At 40.2% G+C, this 20,000-nt stretch overlaps 1 protein-coding gene across 1 annotated transcript in view; it reads right to left on the bottom strand.

Annotated features, from left to right (window-relative positions):
• Positions 1 to 19,951, bottom strand: part of sca (scabrous) — a 144,866-nt gene extending 124,915 nt beyond the window's left edge. The window contains exon 1 of the mRNA XM_076183629.1: positions 19,089 to 19,951. Coding sequence (XP_076039744.1) covers positions 19,089 to 19,675 — 587 coding nt within the window. The 5' untranslated portion in view covers positions 19,676 to 19,951. The remainder of the gene's footprint in view (positions 1 to 19,088) is intronic.
• Between the last annotated feature and the right edge of the window lie 49 nt (positions 19,952 to 20,000).

Raw genomic sequence — 20,000 nt, 5'->3', positions numbered from 1 at the left:
CTGGATATCGATAATAGATAGGTCTTGTCCGAGAGCCGATAAGGAAGAGGCTGACATCCAATACTTTGAACCAGAGGACGTCGATCGATCTCGAAGACGAGGAGGATGAGGAACAAGAGGAGGAAGAAGATGAGGAGGAGGAGGAGGAAGAGGAGGAAGAGGAGAAAAGGAGGGACAGGAGGAAGAGGAAAAGAGGAGGAATGGAGGAGAGAGAGAGAGAGAGAGAGAGAGAGAGAGAGAGAGAGAGAGAGGAGGAAGATGAGGAGAAAGAGAGAGAAGAGGAGAGGAGAGGAGGAGAGGAGGGAGAGAAAGAGACTGAGAGAGAGAGAGAGAGAGAGAGAGAGAGAGAGAGAGAGAGAGAGAGAGAGAGACGTTGAGAAGAGGAGAAAGGAAGAACAAGAAAATCAGAGTAAGAGTGGACGAGAGGGAGAATGTGAGAAAGAGTGAGAGAGAGTGAGAAGGTGAGAGAGAGTGTGGGAGAAGAGTGTGAGAGAGTGAGAGTGTGAGAGAGAGTGAGAGGGTGAGAGAGAGTGTGGAAGAGTTAGTGTGTGAGGGAGTGAGGGTATGAGAGTGAAATTGCGTGAGAGTATGAGAGAGTGAGAAAGTGAGAGTGGGAAAAAGTGAGAGTGAGAGAGATTGTGGGAGAGAGAGCGGGAGAGAGTGAGAGTGTGAGAGAGTGAGTGGGAAAAAGTGAGAGTGTGAGAGAGTGAGAACGAGGTTGAGATGGAAAGAAAGCAGGACGGAGGGAATATGAGGGAGTGAGAGTGGGAGTGAGAGTAGGAGTGAGAGTGGAAGTGAGAGTGGAAGTGATGGAAGGGAACAATATGAAATAATGAAGGAATATAGGAGGGAGGGAAGGTGGGAGGGAGGGAGGGAGGGAGGTAAGAAGGTGGGAGGGAGGGTGGGAGGGAGGGAGAGAGCGAGGGAGGTAAGGAAGGTAGGAGGGAGGTAAGGTGGGAGTGAGGGAATAAAGGTGGGAGGGAAGGTGGGAGGGAGGGGAGGAAGTCTTGGCTGAGATTGAGTGGGGAGGTAACGATAGAAAGGGAAGGGAAGGGGGGGGAAGGACCGATAGGGTCTCCCCCTTCCCACCCCCGGTTCCCCCCTTCCCCCCCTGGTCGCCGAGACCAAAATGGGACAAAGCTGAAAGGGGGTAGGGGGTGGGGGGGAACCCAGGTAAGGCCACGGCTATTGGAGATGAAAATAGAAAATGTGCAAGAAGAGGAAGAGGAAGAAGATGAAGAAGAAGATGAAGAAGAAGAGGAAGAAGAAGAAGAAGAAGAAGAGGATAAGGAAGAAGAAGAAGAAGATGATAATGAAGAAGAAGAAAAAAAATAGAAGAAGAAAAAGAGGATAAGGAAGAACAAGAGAAAGAGGAGGAAGAGGAAGAAGAAGAGGAGGAAGACGAAGAAGAAAGAAGAAGAGGAAGAGGAAGAGGGGAGGAAGAAGAAAAGAAAGAGGAGGAGGAAGAAGAAGAGGAAGAGGAAGAAGAAGAAGACGAAGAAGAAAGAGGAAGAGGAGGAAGAAGAAGAAAAAGAGGAGGAAGAGGAAGAAGAAGAAGAAGAAGAGAAAGAGAAAGAGGGGAGGAAGAAGAAGAAGAAGAAGAAGAAGAAGAAGAAGAAGAAGAAGAAGAAGAAGAAGAAGAAGAAGAAGAAGAGAAAGAGGAAGAGGAGGAGAAGAAAAAAGAGAAAGAGGAAAAGGAAGAAAAAAAGAGGAAGAGAAAGAAGAAGGAGGAGGAGGAGGAGGAGGAGGAGGAGGAGGAGGAAGGGGAGGAGGAGGAGGAAAAAGCCCCGTTGGCGCTTCAGAGTCTGTGACATCATCAGAGAGACACAAGTAGACAGACATCTCTCTCTCTCTTTTCTTCTGGAGCTACCAAGGCCCCAAGGAGCACAGCGACCTTAGGGTAGTCATATACACGACCTCAGAAATGACCTGAGGGAAGCCGGGAACGTCAACGAATTTGGAATATATATATATATATATATATATGTGTGTGTGTGTATGTCTGTGTGTGTGTGTGTGTGTGTGTGTGTGTGTGTGTGTGTGTGTGTGTGTGTGTGTGTGCTGTTTATGTAGTAGTGTACTATGATCAAATGGTAGACAACTAAAGGACACATACAGCAAAAAAAAAAAGAGAGAGAGAGAGAGAGAGAGAGAGAGAGAGAGAGAGAGAGAGAGAGAGAGAGAGAGAGAGAGAGAGAGAGAGAGAGAGAGAGAGAGAGAGAGAGAGCTCTATTTGGGAAGGATCAACGCGGAATCCCCGAGGAAGGCGATGATGGTGGTGGAGGGTCTTTCAGAAGCTCCGAAGAGCTGAGGAAGACTCCTGCTGGGGATACCATCGACCTCCAGGTTCTTCTTTAAAAAAAAAAAAAAAAAAAAAAAAAAAAAAAAAAAAAAAATAAAAAAAAAAAAAAAAAAAAAAAGCTGTGTCCATCAAAGTAGGGATAATTCATCTCCCCTCACACTCTCTAATCGACATAACCTAACACTACATACAATATAACTTATATATTACGCCGAGAAAAAAATCTGTGTGCACACGTTAAGAAATGTACACATATACGTGCGCACATGTGCGCGTTATGTACACGTAATATGAATGTCCTTATTCGTCTCTGCATACTTTTGTGCAGAAGGGCAGAGGAGGAGGATTAGATGTATTACATCAAGAGCAATATACACACGCGTATATAAAAGCAATGTACACACAATTCCGAAAAGAAATGTTCAAGATGATGAATTTCGTAACTCGTGTTCTGGGAGTGTTGGTATGCCTGATTTGTTTTATCTTATTTTATTTTTTATTAATTTGATCTTATCTTATTATATTTTTCACTTATTTATTTCTTATTAATTTTATTTGATTGTTTTATATATATATATATATATATATATATATATATACATATATATATATATATATATATATATATATATATATATATATATATATATATATGTATGTATGTGTGAGTCACTGTCGCACTTGTCATGATGATCCCGGGTTCGAGTCCTGGGCAGTACCACATGTCAAATTCAGCATGCTGGCCCTTGATGGCTTAGAATTAAAGTGCATTGTGGTTGTCAAAATGTATCTCTATTCACTAGGACCCATTCAGTGTTGTACATATATGTATGTATATATATATATATATATATATATATTATATATATATATATATATAATATTCTCTGAATAACAAAACATGCAGTAAAATCAGGCGTACCAACATAATACAGAATCATCTAGCCTATTCCACTAGCCATCGCACGGCGTTTCAAAAGACTTCACACAAAATCTGAGCGATATTTTTTGAAATGCGTCTGCGTATTTTAAAACATTTGTTCGGCGTCTCACAATGTTAAGTACAAAAAGTGAGTGATACTTTTTGGAATGAGTGTATTTCAATTTTTCGATGTTTCACAATACTTCGCACAAGTTCCGAACGATATTTTTGGACCACATATCCGCATTTCAAAAATATTTGCTCGGTGTTTCGCAATGTTTCGTACAAAATCCGAGTGATACATTTCGGACTCTGCATACGCATTTCAAAACATTCGTTTGGTGTTTCACAATATTTCGTACAAAATCCGAGCGATACATTTCGCACTCGGAATACGCATTTCAAAACAATTGTTCGGCGTTTCACAATGTTTCGTACAGAATGTGAGCGATGTATTTCGTACTATACCTACACATATGAGAACATTTTCATATGAAATGCATATTTGACTTTCAAGACATAAAATGAATTTCACTTTCGTATTTCACCTCCTGTGTACTATGGACACTGGACATAGAACGACTGTGTGTACATGTGTTTATATACGTATGTCTGAATGTCTGAGAGTATATGTATGTGTGCGTGCGTGTATGTGTATCTAAACATTTAAGTGTGTGTGTATGTGCGCACCTGTATGTGCGTGTGTCTGTATGTGTGTATATGTGTATGTGCATACCTGTATGTGTGTGTCTGTGCGTATATTTTGCCACACCCTGTAATTATCCGAAAATTCTATTCAGACCATAAACGAACCCTGATACAGAGACACGGTCCACTCTCAACATTGAATACACATGATTTATATATACGTCTATCCCTACAGAATAAAAACTTAATAAATCATGTAAATTCTCATTATGTATATACATCATTATTATTCTATCGTGAATGCCATTTTGTATCTGTTCAAATAGAATATGATACATTATGGAACTGTACGAAACATTTGAAAAAAAAAATTCAATTAAAGGAGGGTAAACCAGTTTTATCTAGTTTATCTTGGTAGGCAATGCTGTTCTAGAACTATTAATACTATTATTGTTATCATTGTACTATTATCATCATCATTATTATTACTATTATTATCATGTTTCCTGAATAGTTAGTTTTTATATATTGATGTTTAATATATATTTGATACATTGTTTCAATCATTAATATATATTTTCTAGACTGAACTTAGAATATTTTCTAATTGTCTTTTTATTCGCGGTTGCGTGCCAGCGTAGTTAAAAAAAAAAAAAAAAAAAAAAAAAATCTAATTTTATTCAATAAATCTGAAGTGATAGAATAGATAAGGATAAGGATTAAGATAGTGATAAGGATGCTAGAATAAAGCGTAGAAGTCTTGATTAAAAATTAGTCCTCAATGGAATACCGCGTGAATCTGGGCCGTGGGGGCGTCACTTGAAATATTACATCAAATCTACTGAGTAAAAAAATCCTATACGGTGATTTTTTTTAATTTTTATTTGATCTATTTCTTTGTTTGATTATGTGTAAAAATTCTTTGGTATTTGTTTTTCTCATTGCATAGATTTTTTTTCCTTAACTTATCTCTTCTATTTTATTACTATTATTATTATTAATATTATTATTATTATTATTATTATTATCATTTTCTTATTTTGAAATTCAATGAGGATATAAGTTGGTCAGTTGCTCACAGAAAAGATATTGATGACAAAACAGAAAATAATCGAATAGACTTATTAAGTTACAGTAAGCAGAATAGTTAACGTGACAGTGTGTGTGTGTGTGTGTGTGTGTGTGTTTGTGTGTGATTCACCATAGTCTTTGGGTCACGTGTTGGACTTGTGATCGACAGCTATTTCCCTCACGGAAGAGAGCTTAGAGCCCATATATGACCGATCTATGGGTAATGCTGTGACCTTACATGCACACACACACCCAACTCCCCGTCCACGCGAGCTGGAGTAACGACCCGCTGCGCAGCGATACTGAAATTATTTCAGTCCTGGGTGGGATTTGAACCCGGACAACCGTAGTGGCAGCCGGGAACACTAACCACTGCGCCACGAGTCGTGTGTGTGTGTGTGTGTGTGTGTGTATGTACACGCTCAGCAGACATTTACGTTTATATTAACACCAAATTCTTCCTCAATCCTTCCTTTCCGAGTAGTACTGTTACTTAAATTCTGGCTGCCGGCAGGCGATTTTATTCGTCTCCGTGACACCCTTTCTGTAATTCCAGGAAGTTTTGAGGTCCCGTGGTTCGGTTCAAATCCTGCTTTCGGAACAAGGATGAACTAGATAACGAAGCCTCACAAGATCGACACGAAAATGTCGAGGTTTCAGAGAAAGACTCGTTTCTGGGGATCCAGAAACGAGTTCATAAGGGAGAAATCGACAGACGAGCCTCAGACAGGGTCTTCCGGGGTCATCACACTGGGTTAATCCTCCTTCGACATTCTACCTCCAGCCTCCACTTCACTAACTAGAATATGACTTCACTTACAGCTTGTCTAGTATTCGTATAGGTTTAGAATCTTAGTTTATCGTCCGGCTTTGCTATATATAATGGAAATATTTATATTTGGAGATTTGAAAATTCAAATATTGTAACCGAAGTCGTTTTCACTCGAACGAACTCTCAACGGTCGCCGCTGATGAAGCCCTTCGAAGTCCAGTATGATAACCCTTTTAGGATAATAGGCTTTTGTTTATATCACAGTGGTGTTACTTGGTGGGATGCCAACAGTACTGAATTTGTCTGGGAAAACAATCTCTCTCTCTCTCTCTCTCTCTCACTCTCTCTCTCTCACACACACATACAATATAGAAGCATAAATTATTGGAATAGCTTAGAAGGTGACATAGCCAAATTTCAAACAATACACGAATTCAAATCTAAATATGATAATTGGAAATCAAGGATGTAGATTAAGTTAGAACTTCACATGATTTTAAGACTAGGTGTGGTAAATTGGAGAGTAGGACGACGGAACCCCACGAGCGTTGCTCCTTTCCTGTATACTACAATTAGGTAAACACACACACGTACACGCACATACACACATAGATTACATACTAATTCGGTTTATCCTGCTGTCATCAACAGGATTAGCTGGATTTGCGGGGATTAAGTGCACAAAATCCTGCCTTAAATCCACCAATGATCTCGGATTATTAAACAAACAGACAGGTGGGGCTTTCTGGCAATAGATGGTAAAATATGGTTCTGTTAAATTAAATCTTGATTTATCTGTTTTGTGTGTATCTATAGACATATACACATAAGTCTAAAAAATTGTGTGCATGTGTATATGTGTGTGTTCTCGAGTGTACATACATACACATAAGTGATTATTTATTGTTAGACGAGGTAAAATTATTATATAAGTGGTTTAGAATTAAGAATGATTATTTAACTACAGAAGCAATTCTACAAGAACTTTACGTCGTTGTCAGATTCGTATTTTTCCCCTTTCCCCCCACGTTCTCAAAATTGGCTCAAAAATCGTGTCCCACTCAAAAACCATATACCTGGATGAGCACAAGGACCCTACTCCACACAGCTGTCCTTATGCTGCAGCCAGCTGTCAGGAGAACAGCATGCAGCATGATATCAGGATTAGTAAGCCCTGGTTTCATATGCATATCAGTGTATACACTTATATGCAATAAACTTTTGCATCTGTGCAGCTGCATGGGACATGGAGGCACAGCTGTGCCTCACAACACGTCTGGTAAAGCAGCTGGTCTCCGACAGCTGCAGCAGGAAACTGTCAGGAATAAATAAATACGACCAGTAACTAAGCCAGTATTATTTTTCACCTGAATATTTTTTTCATCCTTTGCCAGAATAGATACTAAGAAGAACGGTATCATCTTGACTACCGTCTAAAGTCACGAAAAAATTATCTTGAAGTCCGAAACTAGGTTTAATTCAAAACTAGTTTGTTTTATTAGAAAATCAAAACTCACAGTGACCTGTCTTCTTTAGTACAGGATGGAAGGAAGAGGAATGATGAAATGGAAGCGGGGAAGGGGAGGAAGATAGAAAATGTATCAGCCTAGCATGAAATAGACTATTCCATTCTAATCTCCTCCTAAAAAAGATCCTTCAATCCCTGAAATCTTTACCACATCATCCTAGGAAAAATAAATCCCAATTTAGGTGAAAGTACACGTGACAGGTTAGGCCACAGCTCAGCGCCTCGAGGGGTAGTCACTTGGACAAAGAATGGATATCATTCTCTTTCCCTCTCTCTCTCTCTTATCAACACTCTGAGAAGACAAAGGACAAGATATGAAGCGTAATCACCCACTCCATGTCTTTGTCTCCGTTATCAGTGACGTCATGTCGTCTTTTATCACGTCGTCGTTGTCGTCAATGTCGACGACATGCTGGGGCAACGGTCGCGGGCAAAAATATCCTGGCAGAGTAATCAACAAAGTAGTTTTCCTTGACAGTATTCCATAAGTTCCTCGGGGGTTCTGTCCTTCCCTTGATTGAGTAAAATCGCCTAACGGCAGCAGGGTTGAAGGTTAAAAGGACAATTAGTCAAAAGAGAATTATGTTTTGGTGAATTAGAGGTGCAACTAATTCTCAACATATTTAAATGATAATCGCATAATTGATAATGTACACATGTAGGCTACATACATGTGTATTTGTACACTATATATATATATATATGTTATATATTATATATATATATAGTGTACAAATACACATGTATGTATATATATATATATATATATATATATATATATATATATATATATATATATATATATCGATAATTTTTATGACAGTTGCATGCAGGGTTCGAACCCGCTATACTCGGCTCTCCGTAAATTACCTGTATGGCGCCCTAGACCACTACACCACAGAGACTATAAAATCCTTGAAACCTGGAATCGAACTGATTCCCGAGGGAAGGAAGATCACTTATTACGGCGATCCGAATTCCTGTTTTACTCAAGGACCAGCCCACCAGTGGTATGGGGTAAGGACCAGGACGAACCCCTTTCACGCTTATCGCCATTGTAACTATGAGAGAAATACGCTAATGGCAGCGACATCAAACCGATAATTTTTTTATGACAGTTGCATGCAGGGTTCGAACCCGCTATACTCGGCTCTCCGTAAATTACCTGTATGGCGCCCTAGACCACTACACCACAGAGACTATAAAATCCTTGAAACCTGGAATCGAACTGATTCCCGAGGGAAGGAAGATCACTTATTACGGCGATCCGAATTCCTGTTTTACTCAAGGACCAGCCCACCAGTGGTATGGGGTAAGGACCAGGACGAACCCCTTTCACGCTTATCGCCATTGTAGTAGTGGTCTAGGGCGCCATACAGGTAATTTACGGAGAGCCGAGTATAGCGGGTTCGAACCCTGCATGCAACTGTCATAAAAATGATTGGTTTGATGTTGCTGCCATTAGCGTATTTTCCTCATATATATATATATATATATATATATATATATATATATATATATATATATATATATATATATATATATATATATATATATATATATATGTATGTATATATTGGTATAAATGGCCAGTAAGTTATCTTGTAAACCTGTATGATTGAAGACCAGAGCTAATTCTGTATAAATTTCTTTTTTTTTATGATTTTCTCAATTTTTCGAATGGAGTGTTTATAACTCGAAGTTAAGTTATATCTAAAGTTTCCGAGATCCATGATGTTATTCGAAAGAAGAACATAACACAAATAGATCTGTAAAATTTCTATTTTTTCAGGTAATGACCGCATCAGCCATGCTACCTAACTACACTCCAATAAAACATAAAATCACTGGAACCAAAAAGGCTGCAGTGCTTACGTGACCGATGCAGTGATTCACTGTCAGAACGCAGGCGAGACTCCAGCACTTGACAGTAAATCATAAGGTCTTGGAACGCAACGATGTGTTCTTGCAAATTGGCGTCCCAAGGGGCGGGCGTCACATTAAAGGAAATGGACGAAAAGTTATGAGAAGGCGGAGGGAAGAAATACGTGCGAATTTCGTTGACTTGGAGAAAGCATATGATAGGGCGGGAGCAGTTTAGTAATGGAAGGTTTAGACAGAAGAATAAGAGTAAAAGGGAAAGGCGAGGATATTAAAAGAAAAAAAAAACACAAATAAGAAGACAAAACTAATGGAAATATGTGTACACAGAAAGAAAAATATATGGCAGGATGGATAGTAGCTTAATAATGGAAGATTCAGAAAAAAGAATATGAATAAAGGGAACGATATTAAAAGGAAACTGAGCACAAATAAGAAGACAAAACTAATGGAAATGTGTACATAAAATAAAATGGTATATCTTAACACTTGCCATTCATGTCTTTTTCATCAATGGGTTATTATCAATATAGATTATTTTTTATTATTAAAAAGAAATGTTTGCCTTGAATGTCGACAGGTGATTTTATTAGTTATTTTGATTACAGAGATACATTGTCGAGGTAGAGTCTAGATGCACGAATGGGTCATTTTGTCATAGTTGTCCAACATTTTTATTAACGATATCAAATAAAGTGAATGAGTCAAAATGGAATAGATTTAAAATTTCGAAAGGGGGGGGGAGGGCGTTTTTTTTTTTTTTTTTTTGTCTGCGAATGAACTGGCGAAGACGTTTGTGGGATGTGCGAAAAAGATTTAGGACGAGACTAAGATAAAAAAAAAAAAAAAAAGGAAGACTCCCAAATATTGGATTAAGCGAAAAAGAGAAAAAATAGAGAAAGAGAGAGAAAGAGAGTCGTTTAACCCAGTTGACGAGATGGCGAATGGTTTGCTGAGGACGATGTCGGTGTTGACGGCGCCTTCTGATAAGAAAAATGGATGGACAGACGCTGCCAAAGGTAATCGATCTTCTCTGATAAAGGAACTAACTATTACGAAGCTGACCAGGGCTCTCCTGTTTACTTTAAGCTGGCGAAGGAAAGAAAAAAAAAAAAATAATAATAATAATAATAATAATAATGATAATATTAATAATAACAATAATCCAAAGTTATGATTCGACAATGATGAGAGAAACTAATTTTTCATAAAAATCTTTTGCTGTAGCAATTCTTTTCTGAATGGATATATTAACAATAGTAATAGTAATGATAAAACAAGATTAAATAAGAAAATAATATAACAAAGAAACATAATCAACACATCATCCGACCCCATCATAGTCCAATAGATCTCCCATCATTAGATCCAATAGATCTGCCTATCATTAACTGATCCTAATATAATAATACGAAAAAAAAAATCCCAAAAATTTTCCCTTAAAATCCTCGATTTTTTCACCACAATCGTGTCAACTAAGGTCATTCTTCTTGCTAAGGACCTTGTCATCCTCCTCCTTCTGTCCTTCCTCCTAATCTTCTTCTTCCTCCTCCTTCTCCTCCTCCTCTTCTTCTCTCTCCTCTTTTTTTTCCTCCTCCTCCTCCTCTTCTCCTTCTTCCTCCCCTTCCTCTTCTTCCTCCTCCTCTTCTTCCTTACACACACATTAACGACACTCTGAAATGGTCCTCCGGTTCTGGAAGCTCGTAACTGGAACTGAGAGAGGCAGAAGCCTTCAGGACTTGGATGACTCCGCCTCCAGAAGTGGCACTTCGAGTCCCACTCGACTTCGACAACTGCCAATAAGGACCTTGAAGCCTTTTTTTTTGGGGGGGGGAAGGGTATACGGGTCCTTGAATTTTAATGTACACCAAAGATGCCGTATGCACCGCGTAGACTTATATCGCTACCCACCTGACCTAATCTGACCCGAGGAGGAGAATCACAGCTGGAAATGACGTCATTCTCGCAAACAGCAGCAACCTCACCTCCACCCGACTTTCAAAAAAAAAAAAAAAAAAAAAAAAAAAACGCTCTACAGTAACTAGTACGCACCCCAACTCAACGCACGAAAGTTCCACTGATATGCTTCAGGCCGTCACTGTCCCACTTGTGCAAAAGGGATGGGTGCATATATGTATATATATATATATATATATTATATATATATATATATATATATGTATATATATACATATACATATATATGTATATATATATACATATACATACATATATATATATATACATATATATATATATATATATATATATATATATATATATATATATATATATATATGTATATATATATATATATATGGTCACAGCATCACCCATCGTTCTGAGTATACAAACTCTCACCCGGGAGGGTAACAGCTGCCACTCACGAATCCAGCACATGATCCTATTCGATGTCAACTCACACACAACACATACAAACACACACACACACACACACACACACACGCACGCACACACTGATAAGACCTAAACTAGAATATGCTGCAATAATGTGGGCGCCTAGCACAAAGAAGAACATAAGAAAATTAGAAAGAATCCAAAGAGCAGCGACAAAAATGGCACCTACACTATCAAATTTGACATACGAACAAAGATTGGAGAAATTACATCTGTCAACACTGGAACAGAGTAGAGAAAGAGGTGATTTGTTGACCATTTACAAAATTATGAAAGGGATGGAAATTCTCGATAGAGACGACTTATTAAATTGGGACAGAAGAGCAACAAGAGGACACGAAAAGAAACTAAAGAAGGACAGTTACAGAAGAGACCTGAAAAAAATAGTTTCCCACATAGAGTGATTGATGTCTGGAACAAACTAAATGGAGAGACAGTGAGTGCCAAAACTATACACGATTTTAAGAATAAACTGGATGTGTAAAGATACGAAAACGGGTCACTCCGAGCATAGCTCTCGTCCCGTAAAATACAACTAGGTAAATACCAGGTAAATAGATGGAATAAATTGAAAGAGAAAACAGTGAGTGCTAAAACTATACATGACTTTAAGAAAGAACTGGATGCGGAAAGATACAACTGCGGGTCTCTACGAGCATAGCTCTTCTTCCGCAAAATACAACTAGGTAAATACACATACACACATAATGCAAAATACCTACAAACATTAACTACGCAAATTTTATGTTGCTGTAATTACTGAATAAAAACCGAAATCTTATGTGTGAAGATGAAACGTAGAAATTGAAAATTATAAATAAGAAAGACAGTAAACGTTGATGATGAAGTTTGAGGAATCGACGCCAAGGGTCAGGATATGAATACAAAACGAAGATATTCAAAGGGATAAATTGGTCCCACTGACCAATGGATTCGTCCTTTGGATGGAATGGAGGTTGGGGGGAGGGAGAGAGAGAGGGAGAAAGGGGCGAGAGAGAGAGAGAGAAAGGGGGGAGAGGGAGAAAGGGGAGAGAAAGAGGGAGAAAGGGGGAGAGAGAGAGGGAGAAAGGGGGATAGAATGAGCGAGAAAGGGAGAGAGAGAGAGAGAGAGGGAGAAAGGGAGGAAGAGAGGGAGGGAGAGATATATAGATAGAGAAAGAGAGGGAGAGAGATACGGAGAAAGATGTAAAGAGCGAAAGGGAGAGAGGGATAGAGAGCGAAAGGGAGAGAGAGAAAGAGAGGAAGAGAGAGAGAAGGAGAGCGAAGGAGAGAGAGATAGAGAGCGAAAGGAAGAGAGAGATAGAGAGCGAAAGGGAGAGAGAGATAGAGAGCGAAAGGGAGAGAGAGATAGAGAGCGAAAGGGAGAGAGAGAAAGAGAGAGAGAGAGAGAGAGAGAGAGGAAGAGAGACAGAAAGAGAGAAAGAGAGAGGAAGAGAGAGAGAGAGAGAAGGAGAGAGAGAGGAGAGATGGAGAGGGAGGGAGAAAGATATATTTAGATAGAGAGAGAGAGAGAGGAAGAGAGATAGGCAGAAAGATGTAAAGAGCGAAAGGGAGAGAGAGAGAGAGAGAGAGAGAGAGAGAGAGAGAGAGAGAGAGAGAGAGACTGATTAATATAAAGTGAAAGGTAGAGAGAGTGGGTAGAGAGAGGTGGGAGAGAAAGAGAGAGAGGGAGGTAGAGGATGAGAGGGAGAGAGAAAGAGACAAGAGACGGAAGTTGAGAATATTTGGAGAAACTGTAAACAAAGGTGGAAGGAGTGAAGATGGTGGCGGGAGTGAGGAGTGGACGGTGTTACATAAACAGGAGTTTTTGCACTAATTTTCGGAACCTAATTGAACACAAATATGAAAACAACTTTATGTAAACAAAGTCCTTTGAATGTATACACAACGGCTTGTCCTGTGTTTTGAGATATATACGTACACATATTACATATACAGTGTAATAAATGATAAAATATATATGTGCATATGCATGTGTGTGTACTTGTATACATTCATACAGTACATACATGCGTCCATGCATACACACATGCATATACATATATATATATATGTATATAAATATATATATATATATATATATGTTGAGACATTCTGACAGGTTGACGTAAGCGGAATAGGAAACACCGGAATCTTAGTCTTGAGTTTATTCCTGACTAGTTTCGCAGGTATGCTTTTTCAAACTAGTCAGGAATAAACTCAAGACTAAGACTCCTGTGTTTCCTATTCCGCCTACGTCATATATATATATATATATATACATACATATATATATGTATGTATATATATATATACATATATATATACATACATATATGTGTGTGTGGGTATGTGTGTGTCCATACATACACATATACACAATTATACAAACATGTCTGTGTACAGTATATGAGCGCGGACAAATCTTCCCTTACATCCGCTTGCATTCACCCGCAGATTATTTATCATTACAAGTCTGCGTGCACAATCTGTACAAAAAAAAAAAAAAAAAAAAAGACATTACAACAATTTGGACTCGGCAGTCCCGTACTCGATACCCGTTCACCTTGAAATCAACGCCCGGACGCCAGACGAGTCCGGCCGTCCAGACGACGCAAAAGTTTGGAGACTCGCATCTACAGGGTCCTCCAAAATGGACCCGTTCTGTGACGTAATTGGTCTTTAGGTGTAACGTACGTGGTGGGGGTGTCTGGGCTAGACTAGGAGGAAAAGGTGAAATTTTGGTCTTTAATATTGTTTCATTTAGAACATTTATTTCTGTGTTTTATGTTAATAAACATTTTGTGTTATTCAGAGAGTAGGCACATTTTTGGGACACCCTGTCCTGTGTGTCTATGTGTATCTACATACATATATATATATATATATATATATGTATATGTATATATATATATACATATATACATACACACACACACACACGAATTTTTAGCTCTCACTCGGAAGGGTGACAACTGTCGATCACGAGACAAGTACGTGATCCACGATCATAGAGATCACACGCACTTACACACGGGCATCATTACCTGTGATTAGAAGAAGGATCTTGCCCTAATGTGGAAGAGCAAATGTAGCTGACCTGAATTCACTAATGACTAAGGGACCCTACTCAGCATTCCAGGCTGAGTCTGAGTTCCAATCCCTCTGACGCGCATTCAAGAACAAAATCCTCAAATAAACCAGTGTCATAAGCGTTCTTCAGGTCCACGAAGGCTTCCATTGACAGGGTCCTACCTATAAGCTCCTCGTGTTCTCATCAAACGGCGTCTACTTGAATTCCGGTTTGTCTTTGATGTAGATTTGGAAAAGGTAGTTGACTTGATAAATAGAAGTACACTAGGGAGTTCTCTTCGGGATAATTTTTTTTCTTATAAGTAGTTAGTGAAGATGAGATTTGTATGAAGTAATGAAGTAATCAAACGTCATCTTCTTGAGTTCCAGTTGGATATTTGTCTTTGATGTAGACCTGGAAAAGGGGTTTGACTTGACTGATAGGGAGGTTTCTTTAGAACAATTGTTTTCTTATGAGTGGTTAGTGAAAATGAGGTATGATTGAAGTACGAGTTAATCAAACGTCGTCGTCTTTGATGTAGACTTGGAAAAGGTATTTGACTTGATAGATAGAGAAATACACTAGGTAAGTTCCCTCGGGGATGTTTGTTTTGTTACGAGTGGTTAGTGAAAATGAGGTACGTATGAAGCATGAGATATGTATGAGGTTTGTAGCTTTGTGTGAAGAGTCTGAGAACGTGATACATTAACTGCAGGAGCCCAATTCTTGTTAGACAAAGGATTTTCCCCCTCTCCAGTTGTAGAATAGAGCAAAGGACACATAGAACTATAAAAGTGACAACACTGACAATGGCTATTTCAGTGATAATGGTAATGAAGATGGTAATGATGATGAAGATGGTAATGATGATGATGATGATGACAATCTTGGTGATGCATTTATTAATCAGGTTATGGGTTTACTTTGGATTCACAGAAATAGAAGTCTATGCCGCTAACAACCAAGATTTCGTCTACTTAAGACAATATAGAGAGATCGGGTGCCTTCATATTATATAAATACATACATACACACATATACATTTTTTTTCTTAAGTCTATAGACTCATACGGAGGTCATTAAGCCTGGTGTGAAGTTGTTCAGTCTCTACGTTTTTTCGTTCTCGTTTCTGTGACACACACGCAACCATATATATATATATATATATATATATATATATATATATATATATATATATATATATATATATGTATATATATATATATATATATATATATATATATATATATATATATATATATGACGCAGAAACCACAGGGAAATAAAGTTCGGATTACTAAACGTTTTCGTCTATTACGACATCCTCATAGTACTCTGAGGATGTTGTAATAGACGAAAACGTTAAGTATTCCGTACTTTATTTCACTGTGGTTTCTGCATGATCATTTAGTCACGCGTTTTTGTGACAATTTTTGATATATATATATATATATATATATATATATATATAGATATATATATATATATATATATATAGACAATGTACATAGAAAACGGCATATTAGTTAGTCCCCACACTTGTAATGAATCCGCTTATAGTACTCAATTGTACACAAATGCAAGTACATTGCACAAAAAGAACCAACTGTTCAACAATTGAAGTTCAATTGGCAAACTGCCCGTGGAGTGGAGCACGTGTTCAACTTTTTTGTAGGTCACCCTCAGCAACTCTTTTTGTAGGTCACCCTCAGCAACTCCTTTTTTTTGTAGGTCACCCTCAGCAACTCCTTTTTTTGTAGGTCACCCTCAGCGGCCTCTGAAGACGAGAAATCAGAAGCCCTCAACGACAACGACGTCCTCGTGTTTCTCCTGCTGGGGTGTGGGGGTGGGGGTGGGGTTTCTGGAGAACTGGGAGCGTCCGCCGGGAAACGACTTCGAGCGACTGAAGTAGAGGAAGAAGACTGAGATTGGGAAAATGACGGAGAAGACGTAGATGACGAAGACGACGGGGAAGACGTAGATGATGAAGACAGCAAAGGAGACAAATACGTGGAAAAAATAAAGACGAAAAAGAAGAAAAAGACGAGGACTGCAACGATGATAAAGACGAAGACAAAGATGACGAAGGAGAAGAATAGAAATAAGAAGAAAGAAGACGAAGAATAAAAAGAAGGGGAGGATGAGGAAGACCAAGAAGAAGAGGAAAAGAGGAAAAAGAGGATGATGATGATGAGGAGGAAAAGGAAGAGGAGGTAGAGGAGGACGAAGAAGAGAAAAAAGAAGAAGAAAAAGAGTAGGAGGAGGATGACGAAGAGAAAAAAGAAAAAGAAGAGAAGGAGGAGGAAGACGAAGAAGACGAGGAGGAAGACGAAGAGGAAAAAGAAGAATAAGAATAAGAGGACGAGGAGGAGAAGGAGGAAGACGAAGAAGAGGAGGAGGAAGACGAAAAGGAAAAAGAAGAATAAGAATAAGAGGAGGAGGAGGAGGAGGAGGAGGAGGAGGAGGAATGAGGAAACCGGTTCCATTCGGCGCGTGCTGTCCAGTGAGGAGGCAGCCACCCCAAGCAGTTCACCTTGATCCGGTGCCCAAGTTGAGAGTAATTAGGCTCTTGGGCGGCGGCGGCGGCGGCTGCTGGACAGCCACCACATACCCCCCCCCCCCGTCCCCCTCCCACGCCTCCCAGCCTCCTCCTCCTCCTGCCGCAGAGACAGCCACCAACTTCTAGGATACTCCTGCCCACATTGGGCTTTTGATCAAATTACCTCTCACTCCTCTTCCTACTCGTTGTTGGACTCCTCCTCCTCCTCCTCTTTAGACTCTTCTTTACCTTCTCCTCCTCCTCCATCTAGGTCTCTTCTTTCTCCTCCTCCTCTTCCTCCACCTCAGTCTCCTTCTTCTCCTTTTTGGACTCTTCTTCACCCCATCTTCCTCCTACCCGGTCTCTTCCTTCTCCTCTTCCTCCTACTTGTTTCCCTCCTCCACCTCGGTCTCCTCTTCCTCCACTGCTCCCAAAATCCCTCTATCCTAAATCCCCCCTCCCAAAATCCCTCATACTCTCCCCCCTCCCCACACATCCTCCGTCGCTTCATCTCCCCACGGGATGGCTGCATCCTTCCTCGAATCCCCCCATCCTCGAATCCCCCCCTCCCCATCCTTGAATCCCCCCTTCCCCCCCTCCCCCCACTTCCTCGCATTGTCCCTCAGACACTCTCTGGCGTGTCACGTCATCTTCTACGGAGATGAATAAAATCGCCTGGCGGCAGTAATAATAAGTGTTTCAGTACAGTTAGGTACGATAGGTGAACATAAGAATGAAGGAGACTGCAAGAGACCATAAGGCCTACACTAGGCAGTAACGAACATCAAATCCAGGATCTCCAGGTAAATATAACCTAGCCCACAGAAATGATCTTGTAATTACAAATCGCCCAAACATTGACAATCATTTAATTAAGGTTAGGTTAGGCTAGGTTAGGTTAGGTAAGGTTAGGCTTGGTTAGGTTAGGTAAGGTTAGGTTAGGTAAGGTTAGGCTTGGTTAGGTTAGGTAAGGTTAGGCTTGTTTAAGTTAGGTTAGACTTAGGCCAGGCTTGGTTAGGCAACGTTAGGCTTCGTTAGATTATGTTAGACTTGGTTAGATAAGGTTAGGCTTGGTTAGGTTAGGTGAGGTTAGGCTTGCTTAGGTTAGGTAAAGTTAAGTAAGGTTAGGTTAGGTTAGGTTGGGCTTGGTTGAATTAGGTTAAACTAAGTTTAGGGTTTTTACAATGACTCGATAGATGTTGTCAAAAGTGACGCAGATTCAACTGGCGAGGACCCCTGACTGGAAAAGGCCTTGAATGACCGTGACCCCTTGAGACAGGAGACAGAACCTCTCCAAAAAACCGAATGAAATAGTTTGGTCTTTGCCAGAATGAATTTGATAATGTTCGTCATCTTGATGAGGATGGGAGGGAGGAGGAGGGGGAGGGGGCACGTGCCCCGGGAATTTCAGCTTAGCACTGCCATTTATGTGACGCTATCTAAGACAACCACGGGTATTTACTGCGTCGGGAGAAAAAGAGAGAGAAAGAGAGAGAGAGAGAGAGAGAGAGAGAGATGAGAGAGAAGGGATAAAACATCGATGATGATAATAATAACAATGATAATGATGCTACTGACAATAATAACAATAATAATAATAGTAGAAAAACTCCGTGCCTCTGGTCCGTAGAGGTGTCACTGAAGTCCGTAATATATTATATTGGCTCTGTAAGATTTGTCCAGTCTATACCACATACGGAGAGAGAGAGAGAGAGAGAGAGAGAGAGAGAGAGAGAGAGACCCTGGCAGTTTGTCACACAACAATGAAAGACAGTCACTGAAAAAAATTGGACCCAAGATGTAGGTCAAATGCACACATACACACACACACACATATACACACGAGTTTGTGGCTAGGTATGAAAAAATTGATGAATAGGAGACGGGACCCACGAGCGTTGCTCCATTCCTGTATACTACAATTAATCAACACACACATATACTCTTCTTCTTACCTGATGTAGTCAAGCTCGTTCTTGATTTCTTCTTGGTCGTCCTCCACTTGCATCTCTCTCTCCTTGAGGCCCACCGCTTCCCTCAGAGTCACCCTCAAACTTCTCACCTCCTCCTCCAGCTGCCGAAGAACCTTTCGCTCCTCCTCGAGCTCCTTCAAGGTCCACCTCGACCCAAGTCCCCCTTGACCCTCCTCCTCCACTTCCTCCTCCTCGGAGAGACCTGTTGGTGGAGTAGCGAGCGTGGACTGCGTCGACGGGGTTGAGGATGAGGTGGAGTCCAAGGGAGTGGTGGAGGGCGAGGTGGTGGGGAGTTGAGGTTCTTGGAGGTTGTCCTCGACGAGGGTGGGCTGGTACTCGACGTTTTGGAGATGGGAGACGCGTTGCTGGAGGTTGTGAATCGTTATCCGATCTGTTCTTTGACGGAGAAGGAGGGCGTCTACTTGCTCCTGAAGGTGGTAAACAAGATTCTCCAGATCTTCTCCTTTCTTGTCTTCCTTGTTGCGATGGTGATGATGGTTCCCCTTTCCTCTGGCATGCACCGTCAGCGCCCCCAGCAGGAGGAGAAGACACCACGTGAGATGATGCATGGTGATGATAATTCACACCTTGAAACACAAAACAATTCACACCACTCGTCGTTCGTGATTCAAAAAACAACGACAAGTCACTGAGTCAAAATAAACCGTTTTTCATGTCATATATGTTCGTATATCCGTTAAATCTGGTTAATACACTTCAAGGTCCTGCTTGACACGGCAGGAGAACGCAACACTAGAAGGATGACGGTGGTACTTGAGCCATAGTCACGTCCTCTAGTCACACTCGGAGAGAGTCTCGCGTATGTTCTTGCTCTCACAACACCCAGAGAGGTACAACCGCATGTCCAGCTTCCCCCACGCGCTAAATACCTCA

Source organism: Oratosquilla oratoria, chromosome 4, assembly GCF_046742065.1.
Source record: "Oratosquilla oratoria isolate Oo_2021 chromosome 4, ASM4674206v1, whole genome shotgun sequence".
Classification (NCBI taxonomy): domain Eukaryota; kingdom Metazoa; phylum Arthropoda; class Malacostraca; order Stomatopoda; family Squillidae; genus Oratosquilla; species Oratosquilla oratoria.
Note: the sequence above shows the minus strand (reverse complement) of the source record. Positions and strands in the feature narration are given on the sequence as shown.